Source organism: Condylura cristata, unplaced genomic scaffold (assembly GCF_000260355.1).
Source record: "Condylura cristata isolate star-nosed mole 26May11 unplaced genomic scaffold, ConCri1.0 scaffold00008, whole genome shotgun sequence".
Classification (NCBI taxonomy): Eukaryota; Metazoa; Chordata; class Mammalia; order Eulipotyphla; family Talpidae; genus Condylura; species Condylura cristata.
The window spans coordinates 13991834-14014418 of NW_004567109.1; the positions used below are offsets into that span (position 1 = coordinate 13991834).

The following is a 22585-nucleotide window of genomic DNA, read 5'->3' on the forward strand; positions in this document are numbered from 1 at the left end:
TCCAGGAACCAGAAGTTCTGGTTGTTGTTCAATTCTTACATAGTTTTTGGGACTAAGGTATGGAAATTAAAAAACAAAGAAACGTATAAACTTTGTGAAATACTTAATATAAAAGTAAGCAGTTAAGTGACTATCTACCTCCATCTATACCTTATTGATATTTGACCAAGCCCTGCTAACGTTAAAAATATCTTTTCAGATTTATCATATTGTTAAGCAACTCATCTTACCCAAACAGGACCATATTTGAAAATAAAGTTTCAGTACCTATATTTTGGACCCATCTTTTAGCTAGTTTCTTAGGCCAGTGCTTGAAATATAAATTTGGCTTGCACAGGCCAATTTCAGTATTTGGTTGCATGTACTTTAGTAAAAGCTTTGAAGGGACAAGGTAATGGCTTTGTTGACTAAAATTAGACTGAGAATTATCAGTGGATTTGATTTGATTTCCAGTTGTCACTGTAGATGCTAGTACTTTTTTCATATTAAATATTATTCTAAGTTTTGCTCTGAAATTTCGGTGGCTGTAAGTCAGTTTACTTTCTCCTACTTTCCTAAGTCACTTCTGATATACTTCCAAGAGATAATCATTTAACAGGACACACAAGGTTCAGTTATTTTTAGAAAGTATTACCAATCAAAGTTTAATTTGGACTTTTACCAGGATCACTTATTTACAAAAGCAAACAACAACAAAAAAATTTTAAATAATATGAAGCTCCCTCTCATTATTATTTTTTTTTTGCAAATAGTGTAAATAGAGAACTTCTCTATTGAGTTTCCTTTCCTTCTCTTCATAGAAATGATAAAATCCCAAACTTTCATACAGCATTCTTTACCTACTGAAAAGGACTTTTACATTGTTTTTATTAAACGTGAAATTTTGGGGTTTTTTCCACTGCACTCAGATTATCCCGTTTGTAATTTTGACATAAGAAAAAAGTCCTTGTTCTTCATCTCTATCTTATGTGGCATGAAGGAGAACAAGCCCACCCTGCTGCTGTGTGGTACAGGATAGCCATGGGGCTGCCCTCATTTCCCCGCTTTACTCCTGCCTCAGGACTTCCTTTCCCTGCAGCAGAACAACATGAAAAAAGAAACACCTTGGCACAGGCCTGGAAATGCATACCTGAAGTGGTTGAGAAGGTCTGGGTGTTGGAGTGAGAGAGCCATAAAAGTTTGCAAGAGTAAGAGGGATGATTATGATCAACAGTTCCAAATTCGTGGATTATTTCATAAATGAAATTCCTGTCACACCAGAACTAGAAAGACAAATGGAGAGAGAGAGAGAGAAAGTAGTTCAGTGCTGCCACAGATTGGAGATACAGGCTAAAGCAGAACAATTTTAACAGTAGCCTAACTGAATGTGTAGGTGGCAGAGTAGTGGGGAAAAGATGCTTAAGAAGGCTTCTCTTATCTTTGCGATTAATGTCCTAGAAGGCAGTCCTCCACTTTATCATAGTCAGAATGGTCTGTGGGGTAAGTAGTGGAATAAATGTAACATTTCAAAGGTGAAAGACAGAAAGGCATAGTCCTCGATTGCAGTAAAGCATGCCAGTCAGTCTCCTACTGTCTCTAAAAAACAGCCTTCATGTGCCCAAGTTCCCTTCTCAAAACATGGAGTATAAGAATTAAGGGGAAATATGGTTACTTCTATCTATTCTTTTTTTTTTTTTTCATTTGCCTCTAGCAAGGTATTTTACTATGTATTATAGGGATGCAAAGAGGTAGCACTATCAAAGTTTTAAGACTGGCTCTGTCCCCTAATCCAGCTCCTCTTCACTTTAACATTTGACTCTTCTATACAATATCATCTAATGATTTAGAGACCTTTTGGAGACCAGGTATCTTCCCAGCCTGTGACTAAATATTTCCCAAGAAATAGCACATTCTATATTTGAAACAGTGCTAATTTTCACATATAAATCATTCATATATTAAATTTAAAGAAATCGTTTTCTCTATAGCTTTTACTTCTTAGTTCCAAAGCAGGGTATTCTAAAGAATTTTCTGTCTTCTTCCACATTATGAGAATTCCTGTCATGTTGAAATTAACCAGTTCTTGCCCTCAGACAACCTGCAGTCTAAATCTGTCCCAGCCTTCCAGCCTCTACCCTGCTCTTCCTTTCTTTTTCTAGCTTTCATTGTTTTTTTGTTGTGTTCTATTTTGTTTTATCAGTTCTTTTTCTTTCTGGCTCTGGGTTGCTTCCCTGTGGTTCATTCAGCTTTAAGTCCCTGCCCATTGACTGGCCCTTTCTGAAAGAACAATTTGAAGTTCCTGGAAATCTCAGTTTCTTCATGGATAACACATGCACTTGGGATTTCTTTTTAAGGTAAAAGATTCAGGAGAGGATAGTTTTAGAAACTTATTGTAGCCCCGAATCTGTTGACAAGATAGTGTTATAGTTTGTTAGAAACATCACTAGAGCCTGCATCGTAAGCTTGCTTGGCTCTCCGACAGCCTAAACCTTACATACTTTAGAATCCCCAAGTCATTTGATTTATACTGTGTGATATAAAATTATAGAAACTAACTTTTTGTTTAATTTTCTGGTTATGATTTAGAAACAGATAATCTATTGGCATGTTTTCAGTTCTCAGAATATTAATGTTTTAAGTCAACTTGGAACTCATTTGACTTACTGTATCCAAGTTTTAAAAATAACTGTTTTCTAATCAACATAATCAGCCAACTATAACACACTAAATGTCACATCTGCTAGAGGCATTTTTAATAGGCTGAATTTGCCTTTGTTATTTTTTTAAAGCACTCTACAAATTAGTAGTTATTAACCATCCAGTATTTCCACTCTGATCCTGTTAAGAGTGAAGAATGGCGTGGGTGTGGGCATGTGGGTATGGGCATGTGGGTGTTTGCAGAGCTTGCTCATGTAATGCAAAATTAACAGGTGTATCACTTTCTGTCTTACCTGACCTTGGATTCCACTCACACTCAAAACTTCCACTGTATATCCAGGTGATTACTTAAAACCAACATTCCACATTTCGAAATGGTCCCTTTACTAGCTCAAAATCTATACATACTTGTGATCGTATCTGAACAAGTTATAAGTTTTGTAGCATTTCCCCAGTCTTGTCCCTTTTAGGAATTTTTGAAAATGTTTAACATGGAGAACAGTTTTATTGTAAGGTTTTATTTACTTATTTTTAAAAGAGTAGTTACAGTTAGTATCTAGTGGTAGTTTCTTGTTATATTTAGTTCTATGGAATTGATTTGCTATTTTCTAGATACCAGACCAGGGCATTACAGCTTTAACATTTTGAAATGGAACTACAAGAAATCCTGCCAAACTTATTTAATTGTTCCACTAAATGATCAGTTTGTTTGTTTTTAACTTTTATAGCTTCCCATCTCCAGCCCTCCACTTCCACCTTTCTTACTATAATGAAATACATTTGACCAACTAATGGCGTCTGGTCTCCTAGATGTGTTTAGTACAACCTTTAATGTCTGTTTGGTCACTTTGACTTCCATGGCTCTATTCAGGTGTGAGAACACTCATTTGGTCTGTGGAGTCCTTGCTGGTGAGTGCAGAGTTAAGGCAAAATTTTCTATTATCTAATAGCTAAAATTTTGCATCAGGCACTGATTTTGAAGCTGATTGCTTTTACATTCACCTATTCTGGGGATAATCTAATAGCACGAATTTAGGAAATTATAAAACTGTGTTTGAAGGGTAATTGTCATTGGCAAATCTTGCTGGAACTTGTGAAAAATTATTGTTGAGAGATTTTCCTATAAAAAGTAATTTTAGCAACTCTAGTTTAATAAAGGCCAGCGTATTCCTAAGTAAGCTTCTTTATCCAGATATAATCTTAATATGCAAATGAATAGCAGTGGACCATGAAAATGGCTTTGAATTTCATGGAGAAGCTAGTGAGCACTACAAAGGTATATCAACATTTTAGCTAAGACCAATGGCATTTTTTTTTTTAAATGAGGGAAGGTTTAGCCAAGAGAGAAGATTTAGAATGAAATGTCTAAAAAAAAAAAAAGGCATGGTAGAGAGGAAGGGTAGAATTTTTGAATCATCTTCAGTAGCCCATGCTTACTCTGTTGTTAGCTTATCCCCAGTGTGAGTGTTTGTGATTTTAATGTCCTTTGATTAGCGTGATTTTTCCATGGAAAGCATACAAAGCTATTATTTATGAAACTTTTTTGGGGGTAGGGGGCCAGGGATGTTTCCCTTTTTGGTAATTTTATTCCTCATTTGTGTCCTTTTTTGGCTGAAGAATGGGCTACTATTGCTTGATTTGTCATTTTTATGTGCTGTTTACATGTGGGTTTTATAAAGGAAGCCATTACCACATCTGATTTGTCTTTTATTGCAAGTGCCCATTTAAAAGCATTAGACATAATAACTTTTAAATAAATCACCAGGTTAATGTTCCTACTGATTATTATTAACCAAGGAAAACAATGATATTGTTAATTTTTCAAAAGAGAATGAATTTACAATTATCGGTAATATATTAACTAATGCATATGGACATATGTTTTGTTTTTTAGAGCTTTCCCAAAGCAGATAACGTGCTTTGCTAAGACATAAACTGTGACAGAGAACAATGTGGAAACAAAGCACTCGCATTAACTGATCTTATCAGCATTGGAGTCTCGTGGGGGTTTTTTTTTGGGTTTTTTCTTTTTGGTTTTTTTTTTTTAGTTTGCATGTTGTAGATAATATGGGGGTATTATTTAAATACAGTGTTGATAAATTAAGTGACTATAATATTTATTGTTTACTTTAGTTAAGAACCAGGAGCTGGATTCTTCTGCTGGGTATCTTCCTTCTGTGCTTAGCAAGATAACCGCGATTCCTGCTGGTTCTGTGGGCATTTGCAGTGCAAAGCGTTTCTTACTGGGTTTGCAAAGCAAGGGTAATGTGCTCTATGGGTGTCTGTGTGTCTGTGCACACCCTCCCCTCCAATCCCAAAGCTACCTTCTGCTCACTCCCTTTTTCTAGCAAGACTTTAAATTCTATAAATTGTATTAAAAATATAATGAATCCCTGAACTTCTTTTTTTCTGATGTATAGAAACTGACACAATTTTAATATGTTAACTTTCCCTGAGGTATTTGCATTTCAGCAGACCTCAGAGACATCAAGAAGGTGGTGGTGACATTAGAGAGCTGGTCACACATGAAACACTGTTTATAGTTTACTTGATAGAATGGGGGGAAAATGTAAAAACCAAAGGGAGTTTAGTAAGTTTTGGTAGATTTAGTGTCCCCTTATGTAAAATGACTACAAAGGTAACACACTAAATCTCAGATTCTCTTTTTATGAAAAGTATAATTTGCAAGAAGCCAGAGCCATGGATAATAATAAAAGGATGTACTTTGAGCTTAGAAACAGAAATAAATCTATTCAAAGTTCTGTGTGGTGGTTGTCTGTAAAATATAATGAAGACCTGGCTAAGTAAAGAACTTGCCAGGAAGTTGGCAAGTTAGCAAGATAGATGTCTTGATTGCTCTGGCTCATGTTTCTTTGCCAAAAATAATATTTTAAAAAAGGTAAACCACTCTGAAGTGAACTGTAACAGTGTCAGTCTGTAATCTAGGGTTAAATTCAGGTCAAGTTTGGGGATAGTTGAATCCTTAAAGGTTGATATTCCCAGTTACTCTCATGACTTGGGCAAAATGGTGATCATTTCTTTGAGTGTCTTCACTTGTTTCAGAAGCTGATATCTAATAAGAAAATTTACTAGGGAATTAAACACAGACACAATGAAAATGACACATTTTCATTTCACATTGCTGAGGAAATCCCTGCCAGCGCTGAGTCAGAACACATTAAACAAAAATCTAATGAAGCTATACCTTAAACTTGAGTTACTTCTCTTCCAAGCAGGTACATTAAGTGTGTTATCATTGACTCTAACTTTCAAAACCAGCTCACTACATTGTTAAGCTTCTGTATTCTTCATGTAAAAGATATATATTATATATCTAGTGATATATATTTTAAATTTATTTTCCTATATCATTGTTAGTTTTCTTGCATCATTGATAATTTTGTATAGTATTTGACCTCTCCCCTAGGTGTAGCCCCATAGTTCTCAGCCCCCCCAAAGCACCTGTGACCTATCACCACAGGCCCTTGTACTCCTCCCTCCCTTTTTTGATCCCTTCCCTTTCTCCTTTCTTTCTGGATCTACGGTTAGCTTACGAGTTTTATCTTTGTTTTCCACCAAAATTCTAGTTTCCACTAATCTTAACTATTTAAAAGGCATGAAGAACATTAAGGATTTATTAATACTTCCTTCATAAATTGATTACCAGACTTCAGTTTTTACAGATCACTTCATTTTGAAACCAGATACCAAAACTCACATAAAAAATGTTTTAATGCCATTTTTTAAATTATTAAAGTAATGCATCTTCATTTTAGAAAGTATAGGAAATTCCGAAAACACAGAGAAAAGTTATTGGCAATCCTGTCATTAAGATCTATATTATGTATATAAATTTCCATATAGGAAACAATGTTTTTACATGGATAATAATTAAAACAGTACATTATCAAGAGGAAAGGTTAGTTTTTGCAGCTGGCATTCTTACCTTCTTCCTCATTCCAACATCTAAGCATGGTCCTGAGATGCCTCTCCTGAAGTCCAGGGATGGGTTTGTCAGTGATTCTGCTGTCTGTACCTGACCATTACCTGCTATGGAGAAAGATAGAATGGGAGATTCTCTTTGTCCTTTTCTGTTGCCACCCAAAGGTAAAGTTGAGCTTCACTGAGCAGGAAACAAGTGAGCAAATGTGTGTATTGCAAGACCCTCCAGGGGGAAAAAAAAAAATTTGTGTGACTTGCTTGCTTATGAAGCAAAATTTTAGAAAGATTTCAGGGATTTGTTTTCATTATAATGCTTAGAAGTAAGTCTTGTAAGCATAATTGTGTTTCTTTAATGGTTTCTTCAAATCTGTAAGTTCCTTCACAAATAATCTGGAAGAAAAAGACTGGGTTGTATTTAATGGACTGGTAACAGACTATTTACAAAAGACCCATATTCTGCTCTTAGTTAAGGCAGAGGTAATTTATAATTCAAAGGTACATGAATACTCAGGGCTTGATGATTCTGACACATAACCCCTTTGAATAAGTAGCTGGTAGTAAAAATCATTAGAAAAAAAATTTCCAATGGAAATACTGAATTATCACACTTAGCGGAAGCCATTGACTTTTTTCAGTGAAATTGAAAATCTTCAAATAGTGTTCCTTCTCAATTAAATATTTGTCTATTCAGTGATCTTCACCACGAGAGCACTGCAGTACTTTACAAGGCAGCTGGCCTTTCTATTGTAATATCTTTCCTCTAATAGATTCTTCCATCAGTCCAAATAAGCGACATCTGAATTAGCACCGCTGACTCACTAAGTCTCAATTCTGTCATGGTGGATGGGTCTAGACCAGCTATATGTTTATTCAGGTCCCTAAAAAGATCCCTTTAAAATTTCCAAACCAATTTGGTATATGCAGTCGTTCAGACTCATAACCCAGTGACCTTCCTGAAGGTCATAACCAAAGGCACAATACTGTCAGTTAAAATTCCTCACTCATGTTACATGCCAAATTAGAGGTATCTTGTGTCACAGGAGATTTTTCATCTCCTTTTGTTCAGTCTTTTCTCCTGGATTTCTAGCCTTCTTATATTTAAAAGTATACTGCTGACTACTAAAACTAGACTCTGCTAAGAGGACTCTGACAGTTATTGCACATCTCAAGATTAGAGCCAGGTTGATGTATATTCTTTTACATATAATATGATATGTTCTTTGGTCCTTTTGCAATACTTTCTGTGTTTGTGGAAAGAAGTAGACTTTAGAAACCAGAGAGAGACTTGAGTTTAAACCCTAGTTTCATCATTTAATAGCTCGAGTTATTTAACCTTTCTGTTTCTTCATCTATCAGATGATGAGTTTATCTAGAAATGATGATTTGTATAGTGAGGTGGTGAAAAAATTGACTTGTTAAGGTGACTGGTACAATACCTGGTAAATAACACACTAATGGGAGTTTTCCTGTAATTTAATGACATAGGCGATAAAATGCTGGACTAGATAGACAGTGGGTCTGGACAAGTGAGTGGCTTTTATGTTCTTCCTAAACATGCCCGCTTTTTCAGTGTTTGAATAGCATAATGCAAAACAGAAGTTCCTGAGTCAGCTGGTTTCATTTAATAAATTTTGAGCTATTTAACTGAACATCTGCTATGTGCCCAAAATGATGAGAGATACAGGATTAAGTAACAAAGTTCTTTCCCTACCTCTCCAATTCCCCCTCCAGGGAGCTCATAGTCTAAGGGAGAAGACAGATGACTGATCCTCTTTTGTTTTACAGGAATAGAAAAGGAATGATAGCTAAACATACTCTAGCTGTCGGGGGAAACGTTGACACTTGCCCTGAGTATGGACTCCTGTTGACAGTATTTACAGAGGCAACAGAAAGCACATTATGTTTCAGAGAGAAAGATGAGTGTAGTGGTAAGGCCCATGAAGCTGGAGAAAAGAAGTTCTACCTTCAGTAGAAAGGATCTGGTCCTTCCTAGGATCTGATCTTTAACCCAAAGAACCACTAGAGGGTTTTAAACTGGAAAATTGAGTTTTCAGTGTTTCATTTTAGAAAGAAACACTTTCACAGCACAATAAAGGCTGCATTCAAAGGAGGTTTGAGATGAGAAGGAAGAAAGAGAAGAAAAACTGTGTAGGGCATTATTAGAAAGTTGAGAAGGTAGAAAGTGAAGAAAAATTGCTTAGGACTTGACTAGTAAGGGTGAGGCATGAGGAGAGCCCAAAAAACAATAGTAAATGTGAAGCTAGAAGCAAGCAGATATTAACATGGAATAAACAAAGGAGATGGGTGGATAAATAAACAAGGGGCTTCGTGGATAAGTGAGATGAGGGTATTAACAATGAGTTCAGCTTCTAGCATGAAGACGGGATGGGTGATTGATGGAAGGAAGTTGGGGTGGCAGGATCAGGCAGCAGCAGAGATGAATTTAGTTTGGGGCATATTACATTCCATATGCCAGGGGGGTGCCCGGTAAGCTGTTGACTGTGTTGTTCAAGGGATCTGGGCAACAGAGCCAGCTGGAGAGGCTGAGGTGACCATATGTGAGTGTTATGAGTGGCAGTCCACCCAGATGTTAGCAGTTTTCCTTTTATTTCCAACAGCTAATACTTATTAGATGATCAGTAAATATTTGCTGAATTGATAACACTCTGGCTATAGTTTTTACTCTTGGTCTCCTCTGTATGTGCTAGGACAGAAAATGATTGACCATCTACTTTCATACAGCAATAAGCAACTTTGGTCCAGGTGGTGCTGTCCTAAGTGATGTTTAACTCACAAATGGCTTCCTGATCACAGACAACCACTCAGCATCTGAGCAGACGGGTACAAAATAGGCTTTTACTAATTACCTTAGATTTTTCTGGTTATTAATCAGCTTTCTCAGTTGTGACAAAATTTTTTGGAGAAGTCATGAATTCTTCTCCATGTGAATGGATTTGGATATGGTATCCAGTGTGAGAGCTAGCATAGAGCAATTTGAAAACGCCTGCTTTGTTTATTACCAACTGATCCATTTTTGGACAGTTCCATAACAGTTTGTCTGATTCAAAAAAAAATGGTGTTATAAGTGCTCTAGAATGCAGTATAGTGTGTCAATAAGGTGACACCTTAACTCTAGCGCTCCCTGGGCCCTAGCATCTAGTAGCACATTGTCTGTCAGCTGAGTTACTTTAGCACCCACAGGTTTACATACATAGGTTGTTGTGTTTGGTCCTTGGAGCCATAAAAGTCAAGCCATCTCTCATTTCCACTTTTCAGGCCCTAAGTAATATTCATGATCAGGCAGTGAGAGACCTGCCTGCCCGACTTCAGCTTGAGAACTGTGAAACTCCTTCAATGTTTGTGATGCTCTTGAAAGTTTGCCCTGGCTGAGAAGTGCCATCAGCCTGAAGTTCTTGAGAGTGTCGCGTCTTGTCTTGCCTTACTCGCACAGTGTAAAACGGGTTTGCAAGTTAAAGAGCAGCAGCAGTTTTTTAAAATAGAATACACACAGCGTGATTTCAGTGCTGCAGTGGAAGACCCCCTCATGAAGTGCCTCTGTGTATGTACTGGCAAAGGGTGATTTCAGGCCTGAGTGGCTTATTTACAACTTCCTGGTGATCACAGAGGTCACTTGGTATGGCATTCGGCTTCTGTTAGATTGTTCATTTTTCAAACAGCCTATAATCGTTTCCTTCTCATCCACCTTTGCTGCCTTTCTTTAAACATGAGGAGTAGATCCTTCTTCTGGGTATCATCTTCTCTCCCACATTCTCTTGGAAATTCTTATTTTAGAACTGTTTTCCTGTGGTGTAAGGCAGTCAGCCCAGGAGGGAACACTTTTTTTTGTTTCCAGGAGTTCTGCCTCACAGGACTCAAAGATGTTGTCATCTGTCCGTGAAGAGATGCAGCTCAGCTGCTAGGTCACTTTTACCCTGTTTACAAATACATGTTTCTCTATTTTTTGATATTCTATTTAGTCCCATGGAAATTACAGGAATGAGTCTGGTGGTGCATGTGCTCAAATCTAAATCCTTGCCAACCAAATGCTAGATCTTAGCTTTTTTTAGGGCTAAATGGGATGGCATGGAGATCTGAACCATTTTCCAGTAACAAGTTAGGTATTTAGGAGGACAGGGAAGTCCATAGTAATGTGAAGGACTTGGTACTGTGTGAGGTGCATTGAAATTATTCCTCAGGTTAGCAATGTCACAGAGATACAGCCCAAGTAAGCTTGGAACAACTTAAGCTGCTGACATCTTAGGTGAACAATTCTTCCTTTTGATCAGCTGAGAGTCTTGGTTTATATTAATATTTGTGAGCCCTCTTAACAATCATTGTGAATTCTCAGAGTTCATTATATTCCCTGTTTATTCCTAACCATCTTGCTTTTGTATGTGTTCATTCATTTGTAGAATATAAATGGCATTCGCACAGAGGAGGTGGCTGCCGTGGCCAAGGAGCCATCGCCCAACCTCATCTCTGAACAGCAGGGCCCCAAGCCCCAAGTAATTCCTGTTAAGATCCAAATGGCCACCCCGTCAGAGTCTCCACAAAGCTTCGACTTTGGTTCCCTCTCCATGAACAGCAAGGAGACTGATGAGAAGGAGCAGGGGGCAGCTGGCTCTCTTGACATTAAGGAAATGCCGAGAGGCCCAAGTGGGGAATGTAGAGGAGTGGAGGGACAGGCCAGTGCCTTAAAGTTCTCAGTAGCACCAGCTTCTTCTCAGCTGCAACTTGATGGAAAAAAGGCAGAGAGTAGTGAAGAACATGTTACACCAGGAGAGCCTCTTGGAAAGCAAAATGGATTTCTTGACTCTCGTGTGGGTAACCAGTTCCCTGCCCTCATTCGAAGCTTCCAGGTAGTAACTGCCGCAGTGATACAGGTCTAATGACTCACTTTGGGAGAGGGCCAGAATCTGTTCTCTGTAGGAGGTGGTGGTGGTGATGGTGGTGATGGTGGTGAGGGTAGTAGCCTCTCTGCTTTTTTTCAAAATCACAGAATAAAATTGGAACCCTTGAATTACTTCTGAGACATTTGTTCAGAGAAATTAACTCTGTGGCTACAAATGCTTTCTCCCCTTAACCAAACTAGTGGGAGTAAGTCTGTTTGTTTATCTTTATGAGGCCAGCGTAAGTTCCTCTTTCTCTTGCTTTTCTTTGTAAAGAAGTGAATTTCTGAGGCATTTGTGATGAGGAGCTTCAGTGTTCTGAGACCATGCTCAAGCTTTCAAATGCCCTTAAAGGGGCAACTGAAACTCTTAATGAGTTTTCAGGCCCCAAATAATTATTTACGCATTGCAGCCACACAGTACAGCCCACCACGCCCACTGTCCCCACTCACCCGGACTTCCATGATCACAGTTGCTAATCTCCAGTGCTAAGGTGGGTGACACTTAACCTACCACAATCAAATAGTTGTTTTAGGGTGATTTATTGTCTTGGGAAAGGTGAGCTGTTAGACAAGCCTGGGATATTTCACTGCTGTTCACTCTTCTGAAATTCTGAGATTAATCACCAGGTGGTGGTTGAACTGATTATTTTCTTTCCAGTTTTGCAATTGCTGTTTCTTCTCAATAATCCAAAGAGAATGTCTGACATTGATTTGAAAGAAGTTAATGAATTCCAGAGCATTCCAGTGCCACTGCTGTTTCTTATACCACTTGGAGGAAATGTGACTGAGTTTCTTAATGGTGATGGTACAGTCACAAGGACAAACAAACGGCCCGCTGTTTGGCAGATAGCTTGATATTCAAATTCTGAAGGTCAGTCTGAGGTGGTTTAGTTCACCAATCATAACTGTCTGATCTTCTGCCTTTCCATTATGCTTATGAAAGTGATTGCAGAGATGTGTTCTCTAATATCCCTCATGCTTTCATGGCACACTGTCAGGGCCGCTGTCGAGTGGTGTCCAAGTCTAGGGCAGAGACTGAGCTAGCCCTTGGCTTGCTTAGATCTATCACTTTGCTCAAATCAATGTCAGATGATTAGCTCTTCACAGCTTTAGTAGAGGCTTCAATAACTGTTTGTTTACTGCTTCACAGCCTCCCCTGGTGAAGACTCAGACGGTCACCATCTCAGATACTGCCAATGCTGTGAAAAGTGAAATCCCCACCAAAGATGTCCCCATTGTTCACACTGAGACAAAGACCATCACTTATGAGGCTGCCCAGGTAGGACTTGACTTGATGCTTCAGGTTTCAGAACCAAAGGCTGGCGTGAGCGTAACTGTCACCTCCTGTCCTAACAGGTTTCTAATCGGGTGCTGAGAATAATGCTTAGTTCTTCTGAGACTGTTCATTTTAGAAGAGATGAGATTACAGGCCCTACCCTTTGGAATTACCTTCTAGTAGGGAAAGACATGCGTGCAGCAAAAGACTTAAATGCACAAATTTCAAGCATTGTTAAGTGCTATAACGAAACTAAAACAGGATATAGAGCAGTCTGTATGGGGTCATGAGAGGTTTCTACTTTGGGGCTAGAATCGTCGGGAGAATTGAGGTACCGTTTGGCCAAAGCCCCCGCGATGGGAGGCAGCGTGTAGCTCTGGTGGCTCATTTCAGATCCTGTCTTTCCGCTCACCTTCACATCACTGTCAACTGGATGATGATACCCTCCTGCAGGAAACAGTGTAACCTGTCAATTAAAAGCATATACTTTGCAGTTAGACAAACAGGTGTGTATCCTATCTCGTGAACCAAGTGGATAACTTTAAATAAATTGCCAATGTCCCTAAGTCTCTGTTTCCTTGGCTGTAAAACTGGCACTACTACCTACCATTAGAGGGAGAGAGAAGGAAAAAACACTACAGGCCATGCAAAATTTGGTGTATTCATATACTTTCAGTTGACACTAGTCTGCTTCCCCCTTCTTTCTTGTGGTCTGGAGTGTGAAATTTGAGTTTGGTAAATAATGTAAAATTGCCTAAAGATTTTTAGTACTGGTAATAAAGAGGCATAATTAAAGCACTGATGATTCATAAAGCTGTGTGCCGAACACAATAAGGTGGGAGCTGCCTGGAGATAAGAATAGGACTTTGGCAGAGCCAAGGAGAAGCTTGTAGAGAACTGAAGTGTAGCCTGAGGAATGAGGAGAAAGCTTTGCCAAAAGCAACAGAATTGAATGGATGAGACTTGACAGCCAAAGCTTTGAAAAAGGAAGAAACCAGAAATTACTTTTAGATCCTGCATACTCTTAGCCAGAGGGCACAGGGAAAGAATTACCTGCCTCAGAGAAGGGGCCCTTTAGGTGTCACAGTCATGGAAATAACTGAAATGTCCCCTCAATAGGGAACAGGTTAAATAGGTGGTGGTACCTTTTTTTTTATTATTATTCTGATGGGGATAATATGCACCATAAATTAGTAACTGAGAAAGCACAGGGCAGTGGAGTTTAAATGACATGTCACTGCTCAGAGCAGGAAAACACTATACAGGAAATGCTGTCTCTGCTGAATCCTCTCACCCTCCTGCACTTCTCACCTACACCCCAGAGCATCTATGCAAAAATAAATAAAAAATCTTTAAAAAAAAAAGTTAGAATGGCTTGCCTACTAATCACCATCTGAGCTGAGAACTAAACCCCTGTCTTCAGACAAGTTTCTTGCCTGAAGTCCTAGTTTAAACTCTTACTACTTTAGAACCTTTTTGAAGATTTTTATTTTTATTTATTTATGCATATAAGAACTGGGGTGTCCGCCAGTGGTGCGGGGGTGGTGGTGGCAAGTGGATTTGCCAGAGACAGAGTGGGGAGCAGAACAGGCCGATTGACTGAAACACACTGCTGAGGGGAGCAGCGGGCAGGTCAGGAGAGGTCTGCCGCACCGAGTGGCTCAGCTCCCTGGCTGGGACTGTAGCTATGTTGCTAGAAGCCCATTTCACTAATAGTTCTGTTGTCACCGTATCATTAACACATGTGTGTCTCCTCCCACTTTGCCTGAAGGGACAATTCCTATTTTATTGCCTCCAGCCTCCCATCTCAGTCCCTTCCGGAAAGTTCTGCCCTGTGCTAACAGGGCAGTTTTCCTGCCTTGGGCAATGTGGCAAGACCACATCTGTAGCGAGGACAGGTGTCACTTACTGCTTGAATTCTTGGAAAAGTCATTCATGCTTCCCGACTGATTTTTCTTACCTGGAAGTGCTAATAAGTCTCTGCGCTATTTATTTTGTAGTGTCTGTGTGAGCATCAGGAAAAACAATGTTTTAGAAGGTATCTGTGAAACATTAAGTCTGTACACATGTGGGTAATTAATGTCCTGTCTCCACTGCAGCCTCCCCTTTCTGATCCACTCTCATTGACCAAATGCTAGGGAAGTTGGGCCCATCCCACTTTTTCAAAGGGGTCTTATTTCCAGGAAATTTGTTTTATTAATTCAAGATCAGCATAAGGGAATGGAGCTTTTGCTGTAGGATGGACAGCTGAAGAGCAGAGCTGGATTAGCCCCAGAGCTTCGTGCGAGGCCTGGTGACAAGCTGTGTTTCCTCTGCAGGCCGAGGATAGCAACGGGGACTTGGACCCAGGGGTCTTGCTGACTGCTCAGACCATCACCTCCGAGACCACAAGCAGCACCACCACGACGCAGATTACCAAGGTAACAGCAGCTTGTCCCTCCTCAGGCTCCCTTGGCGAGCCAAGCTCGCTGTCTCCCCAAGGACCCCAGCCTCACAGCGGGGATGTTCGTCTCTCTTGAGCCAAATTATTCCAAGCGTCCCGGGTGGCAGTTCCCTGTTGCTCCCTCCAGCAGTGAAGCCCGTGTAGTCTGGCCTGCGTGTAGTCTCAAAGCCGCATGTGTTTGTCCCCTTGATGTCCTGGCTGTCTCTGGTCAGTGAATCCCATATCTGACTGTGAAGGTAGATTTAAAAATGCAGTTTAAGGGCAGGTATGATTTTTTTTTTAAGGTTTATATATTTATGCATACAGAACAGGGGTACAGGCCAAAGGTTTGGGGAGTGAGGATTCACCAGAGACAGAGCAGGGAGCAGAACAGGCAGATGGACAAAGTACACTGCTGAGGGGAGCAGCGGGCGAAATAAGAGAGGTCTGCTGTGCCATGTGGGTCACCTCCCTGGCCAGGGGTCGATCTCACGCTGAAGTGGCTGCAGCTGGCTTCCTAGTGCCGCACTTTGACCTGTTGCACCACTAGGGAGGGCCCATGATTGGTATTATTATTCAAATATTTTTTCCAAGCCAGAATTCAGGACTCAGGGGCCAACAAAGAATTTTTATATTTGTCAAGACCATAGCAATATATAGTTTGGGTTCTGAAATATTGGAATTACTAGAATATTATTTGTGGAACAAAAAGGAGAAAGTATCTAAAATTAGAACTGCTCCCCAAAAGTCAGAGACAATCCATGTTTGTTAAACACGAGAGTTAAGTGCCTTTTCTTGTGAGCAACCTTACTTCTGCTCTGCGGGGAACATTATTTGAAGGATTTTGACATAAAAAATATGAAAATGGGGCCCTGCCCGGTGGTACAGTGGGTTAAAGCACAGCACTGTGAAACAGCGGCTACAGCCGCTTCAGCACAAGTTCAATCCCCGGCTAGGGAAGTGACCCACATGGCGTGGCAGACCTCTCCTGTGTTGCTGCTGCTCCCCTCAGCAGTGTGCCTCATTGTCTGCCTGTTCTGCTCCCCACTCTGTCGCTGGTGAATCCTTTTACCACAGCTTTACCCCAAGCTCTGAATGCATAAATAAATAAATCTTTAAAAGATATATATGAAAATGCTGGCCCTCCCTGGTGGCGCAGCGGGTTAAAGCACAGCACTGAGAATCTAAAACCGCTTCCGCATGAGTTAGATTCCCGCCTGCCCTGGAGGTGACCACATGGCGTGGCAGACCTCTCCTGACCCGCCCGCTGCTCCCCTCAGCAGTGTACTTCATCGATCTCCCTGTTCTGTTCCCCACTCTGTCTCTGGTGAAGCCTCTCGCCGCCCCTGAGCTTCTGGCCTGTACCCCAGTTCTGTATGTACAAATAAATAAATCTTTAAAAAAAAAAAAAAAAAAAAGATATATATGAAAATGCTTTAAAACAGCCCAGTTTCAAGCTGTGTGATATTTTTGCTTATACTCTTCTGATTTCTTCCTCTTAAAAATAAGATGTACAGGAAAAGAGCCAAAAGAAACACCTATTTGGTTTACTTGCTGAATTTCTGTGGTGTCTGGGAGAAAAAAAAGGGAAAAGAAAATAAACAGAGAATTGTAACTTTCTGTTTAGCTTATTAGAAATATCAGCAATGCCAAGAAAGAGCAGTGTGCTCATTTCAGTTGGCCCAGCCCAGATTTCGGACAGCTAGCGAGAAAGCTGTGCCCCTGGGGGCCAGTTAAAATGTGGAGTGGGCTCCCAGAATAGTCTCTTGCTCTCTCTCCCTCTTTCCCTCCCCTCCTACCCCCTCTTCCTCTTTTCCTTTCTTCCTAACATAACCGTCTTTCTTTGCTTTCAGACTGTGAAAGGTGGGATTTCTGAGACCCGGATTGAAAAGAGAATTGTCATCACTGGAGATGCTGACATCGACCATGATCAGGTATGTGTGGGGTGCTGTGAGCGGGGTGGGGGTAGTGGGCACAGAGGGTCTGGGAGGACAGGGGGTGCTGGCCCCGGGGACCCGGGCAGCAAGTTGCTGGATGCAGGGGATGGCTGTTGAAAGACACCTCTGCCCTCTGCCTTCTTTCCTGACCCAGCCCCTACCCAAGGAGAACAACGGGAATCGGGCGATAGGGGCCTGTGGGATGGGGCCCACAGATTGGGAAAGCCAGTGCGTGTTTGAGGAAGCACAGGCTTGAGACTCACAGGCTCGGGCTTCAGACTCTTATTCTTAGCACAGTTAGCTCTTCGCGCTGGGCCTGTGTCCTCATCCAGAGGACGGGTGTGGCAGCATCTCCCTCGAGGAATCGTGAGAGCAGTGAGTCCCGGCTGCACAGCCTGTGTGCCTGTGTGGATGGAGCTGCTGCCGTTCCAGGCTGTGTGCACCCTCACCCACGCCGGGAGCCGGAAATGGTGTCAAAACCAAGCACAGTCTCAGCCCTCAGGGCTGTACAGCTGAGGAGACAGCTGGAGGGAGCACAGTCTGATGGACTAGAAATCAGGAGACTTGAAACCTGATTTCTGTCCTACATCTATCCCTGACTTGCTGTGTGACCTTGGGCAAATCACTTTGCCTCTGATTTTTTTTCTCTTAAAAGAGAGTAGGTTGATCTTGATAATTTATGGACTCTGCAGTGATAAAATTCTATGTTTTTATGTTAATTAGGCACTAATTGTGTGCTACAAGCAATTAGCAAATAATAAGGTCAGAATTAATGTTCCCAATTCTCTGCTGGGTGAGGTTAGAACAGTGAAGCTGCAGAGAAGAGGGGGTGGAAGAGACTATGCAGATGCCTCTGGAGTCACTGACAGGCGTGCTGGAGCAGTCACTCTGCAGCCTTCTGCTGGTACGCTGAGCGCCTTAAAAACTACTGAGCTGCATTGCTGGCAGCTCCCTTGGCAGCAGGGTGCCGGCCACCCAAGGCTGCAGAGCCCAGGTGGAGGCCTGGCAGCCTGTTCGCCCCGTGCAGTCGCCCCAGTGTTTGACCAGCCTGCACCCCGCTGCTCCGGCCATGGGATTGGGGCCCCTGCTCTATGCTCAGTCTGTGCTAGACAGCAAGAGCGGCGGGCAGAGGCTTCGGGGTCTGTGTGAGTAGAGCTAGACTGGATTCTGACCCTGCCCTCGAGCAAGTAATTCTGCTCCCCAAGCTGCAGTTTCGCTGTGTAAAATAAAGATAATCATAGCTTTCTATCGAGGTTTCTCATGGCAAAGGGACAGCACACTTGCTTGCTCTGATCGATGCTCCAGAGCCCTTCCATCGTCCTGGGAACAGAGGGCTAGTGGACAGGAGAAGACAGGTGCACTGTGGCGGGTGGAGGAATGTGAGAAGGGCTGTGGGGGCAGCCTCACAGGAAGTCGAAGCAGAGACCAAAACGAGGCCTTGACGTGTGAGCAAATGGGGCTGCCCACACAGTCAGAGAGGGGAGCACCGCCGGTGGGGGGCCAGTTCCTGGGTCAAGAGATGGAAAGAGTAAGGTCCCTTCTTCCCCTGCCCCTCTTAGAGTTTTAAAAGCCAGAGGCAACAGTCAGCTTTTAGATCGGGGGATGTGTCTCTGAGAACCCCCAAAAGGGGTGTTGGGGGTGCTCTGGGCTTCAGCCTCTAGGACAGTAATGATATCAATGTTCTTTCCCCCACTCCTTTAGCTTCTCTAAAGTGATCAAAGCAGCCTCCCCCCAAACTAAATAACAGCGCGGTAAAGAGGAAAACCTGACAGACTTTAGAGCCCTGTTGTATTACTTGCTGTGAAACAGGAGGCTTTTTAGTCACTGAACCTCGGTGTCCTTCCTTGTCCAATAAATAGTAGTAATGGGAACTAGGACAATCACTGTCCTGATCCACTGTGGTGAAGGTGAAGCCAGTTATAACAGGCTTAGGCCTGTGGCATGACACAGGCTTTCCCACTCCCTGTCCGCTCCTGTCGCCCGAGCTGCCTTTTCTCTTGTTGTTCTCTGCCCCGCCCCCCAGCCGATAGCCTGTATTCAGCACAGATTTTGCTTTATCTTTTCAATTCACTTCTTGAGTGACTCCTCACAGGCCCACCTAGGGAGGGGCAGCTGTCACCCCTGAAGTCCCCTCTGATTCCTTCAAGACAGCTCTGACCTCCCGGTGTCTTCCTGTTTTCAGTCCGGGAGCCTTTCTTTGCAGGGCGGGCAGGTACGCCTAAATGCTGCCCAAACACTGCCCTCGCCTGTGGATCGTGGATCGCAGGGACCACTGGCCCCTCACCAGCGGGCTGCTCTCTGCCGGATGGGCATTGTTTCTGTCTCCCTCAGGTCCTCGTCCAGGCCATCAAGGAAGCAAAGGAGCAGCACCCAGACATGTCGGTGACTAAGGTGGTCGTCCACCAGGAGACCGAGATCTCTGAGGAATGAGCTCAGGTGACTCTTCCTGCTGGGTGGAGGGTACTCACGGTGCCACCTCAGACAGTTGTGGACAGGAAAGCTGGGTGCTGCAGGGGCTGGCTCGCCAGGCCCTTAGGGAGCTCCCTCAGTATTCGGCTCCAACTTAAGTAGCTCCTGCCTCTGCCCTGAGCAGTGCCAGGGCAGTGTTCGGGGGGAGGGAGATACCGTCACTTGGGTAAGCGCCCCCCAGCTCCTGAGCCTTCATGCCTCCTCCTGCTTGTCCACTTGGCCCCCACTCTGCTGCTCTGCTCTCTGAGCCCCCTGGCTTCTCTCTCTGGGAGGCCCAGAGAGCACCCAACCTGTCTGGAAACTGGGGTCCTGAGCTTCAGCCCACAAGTTTTGGGGCTAGACAGGAAAGTTGGAAGCAAGCTGCTTTTGGGGGAGGGGGGTATCAGAGATCCAGATAAGTTCTTGCTGAAAGTGTTTGACAGGTGTCTTGAAGAAGCCACCAGTCACCCAGGCCCAGACTCGCGGGTCACTCAGACCTGTCAGTGCAGCCACAAGAACTTCTACCTAGTAGCTGTCTCTTGTGTAGATTTTAAGTTTGCGTCTCTCTTTCCTCTAGGAACTACCCTACCCCAACTCCCTGCCTGCCTCCCACCCAGGAGAAAACCAGCAAAATGACAAAGAAGCAAACCCGCTTCAGTAGGACTTCAGACTTTCAAGATTATTCATCAGAAAATTCCTTCATTTTCTATCTGGAGTTTATATACCAAGTGTCTTCTAGAAATCATTGATCCTTTCAAATACCTTTTCTACATTGTGATACCAGAAATTGTTCAACTTTTCACTCTTTGGACTGTTTTTAAGGTAGCTTTTTGGTTTTTTATAGGTGGTTTGTAACCCCTTCAACCTAGCCTCTCCCCATTTATTTCCAACCCAGATTCTGACAGAGTCCACCGGATTCTCCGGGCAGTCCTCCAGAGACTCTGTCGGCTGCGTTGGGGGCCAAAGCCAGCTTCATGGGGCTTCCCAGCTCCTTCCCTTATTTTAATCCTTTGAATGTCAGCAGAAACTTCATAAAGCAGCCCTGTCTCAGAGCCGGGTGATGTGATTTTACCAGAACATCCTGCGAGGCAACTGTCCTATCCACAAAGCCAGGAAATGCCCCAGGCCCCTGTTGATGGTGGTTTTGGTGCGAGAGACCTCTGCTAAGAATGTATTAGTTTTCCTCCTTCCCACCTGTTCTTTGTGGAGCTTCTTTAGAACAAAGACGTGAGAAGTTGCTTCGGATAGATCTGATACTGTGAATGTTTGAACATATCTGTGGCCTTCACCTTCCTGCCTCCCTCTTCAACTGCCCTCTTACCTCATGAGAAGCAGCACCCTGCCAAGCGCTCCCCTCACCTCCCGTCTCAGGAGACCAAAACTCGCGGAAAAATAGGCACTTTTGGCCAAAAGCTCTAATGGTATATTTTTCGTAGTGATTTGGGGAAGGAAAGTTAATGAGTTGTTTTTTTTTTTTTTAAACAGGTTTTCTGGTTTGGGAAATGTGCCCTTCACGCGGGGGATGAGTGGGTTTCTTTAGTCTCCTGCAAAGAAGTATTTCTAGGAGACTGACCCTGGCCTCTTGCTCTAATCCCGGCCCGGGCATGTGACTCACAGGGGACGGTGGGCCCCTTTCTTCACTCACCAGCACCTGCCTGCAGGCACCCTTCTGGTTTTAGGGCCACCCTCCCCACAAACCCCACGTGACAAGCGTGAACCCCAGGTCTCCTCCGTCCCTCTTGCCATCTGAAGTCTGTCAGGTTTTATAGGCTTGATTTTTGTGGTGGATTTTGGGTTAAGTTGTTTTGGTTTGGTTTTATAAATGAGGAGTGGTGCTCATAGCTCTAGTTCAGATTTGGGGGCGTTTGGTTCAATAGGGTTTCTTTAGTCTTACGGCCTCACGTAATCAGATCTGTCTGGAGGTCCTTAGAACTTGAATTCTAAGACAGAAGATAACTTCATGAGATAGATGGTGGGTCACAGCAAGCAATCTCTGGGGGCCCAGGGGGACTGAGCAAAAGAGAGAAGCCTAAAGCCTCTGCTCCCCACAGGGGGCCAGGGACCTGTCCAAAGCCTCTATTGGCGGAGTTTGTTTCCACAAACTCAGTTGGCTTGAGCTGATTTCAGGTATGTGCATTTCCTTAGGGTACTGATGTGAGACTGTTATCAGCCAGCAGCAGCTCCCCCCCCCCCCCCAGAGGCAGGAGTTGGGCGGCTGGGCAGTGTACAGGCCTGGGGAAAGGAGATGGCCCCTTCTCAGGAATAGATGTACAGCCTGTGGGCGTGGTCTGAAGCGATGGGCCACGATGGGTGCCGGGTGCCAGGAGCCAGGAGCGGTGGCTGAGTCGGAATCCCAGCTCACACCGGCAGCGGCCCGAGCCTGCCCCGGCGCCGGCAGCCCTGCTGAGTGCAGCCTGGCTCGCAGAGCTGACCCCTGTGGGACAGGAAGAGGACACAGCACGCCCCTTCCCTGTGTGTGGAGTGTTCTGCATGGCCCAGGTCAGCGTGGTCTCTCCCATCGCACAGGACTGGGGGTCAGCATCACCAGCTCTCTGCACTTGTTCCCTGCACCCCGTGTCTATAAGCCAGGTCAGGAGCTCTCTGAGTACCAGCACTGAGAAGCCGATGTTTGGACATGCCAGCAAGAGGGGTGTCCTTGCAAGCTTCCTCCCCTTTACTCTGTCTCTGGCAACAGATCTGGGGGGTTGGCAACTGTGTGGATTTTTTTCCTTCCTGCAATTATGTGTGTGTGTGTGAAGAAAAATAGACTCTGCCCAGGTGGGAATGGTGAGGAGGGGAGCAGAGTCTCAGTTCCAGGGTTAGAGACTTGGCAGTAATTTTCCAAGTGACTCAGACACACCACAGTAACAACTCTTGCTGCAATTTTATTTTTATTCCACTTGAGAAATAAAGATTTTCTCTAAGCCACACGAGGTCTCTGCCACCCACCCACCCACCCAGCAGGATTTATACGCTGAGGGCCCACAGAGCCCAGCTGCAGGAGCCTGTAAGGCCTGTGGGGCCCTCCCCGG

General features: G+C 43.3%; 1 protein-coding gene across 7 annotated transcripts in view; it reads left to right on the forward strand.

Moving 5' to 3' along the window:
- EPB41 (erythrocyte membrane protein band 4.1) overlaps nucleotides 1–22503 on the forward strand; it is a 139877-nt gene extending 117374 nt beyond the window's left edge. For all 7 annotated transcript variants that reach the window (XM_004678700.2, XM_012722354.1, XM_012722356.1 and 4 more), the window contains 5 exons: nucleotides 12621–12749; nucleotides 15065–15166; nucleotides 17022–17102; nucleotides 19437–19541; nucleotides 20131–22503. In XM_004678700.2, the coding sequence (XP_004678757.2) occupies nucleotides 12621–12749; nucleotides 15065–15166; nucleotides 17022–17102; nucleotides 19437–19535 (411 nt within the window). In that variant the 3' untranslated portion in view covers nucleotides 19536–19541; nucleotides 20131–22503. The remainder of the gene's footprint in view (nucleotides 1–12620; nucleotides 12750–15064; nucleotides 15167–17021; nucleotides 17103–19436; nucleotides 19542–20130) is intronic.
- Nucleotides 22504–22585: the final 82 nt, after the last annotated feature.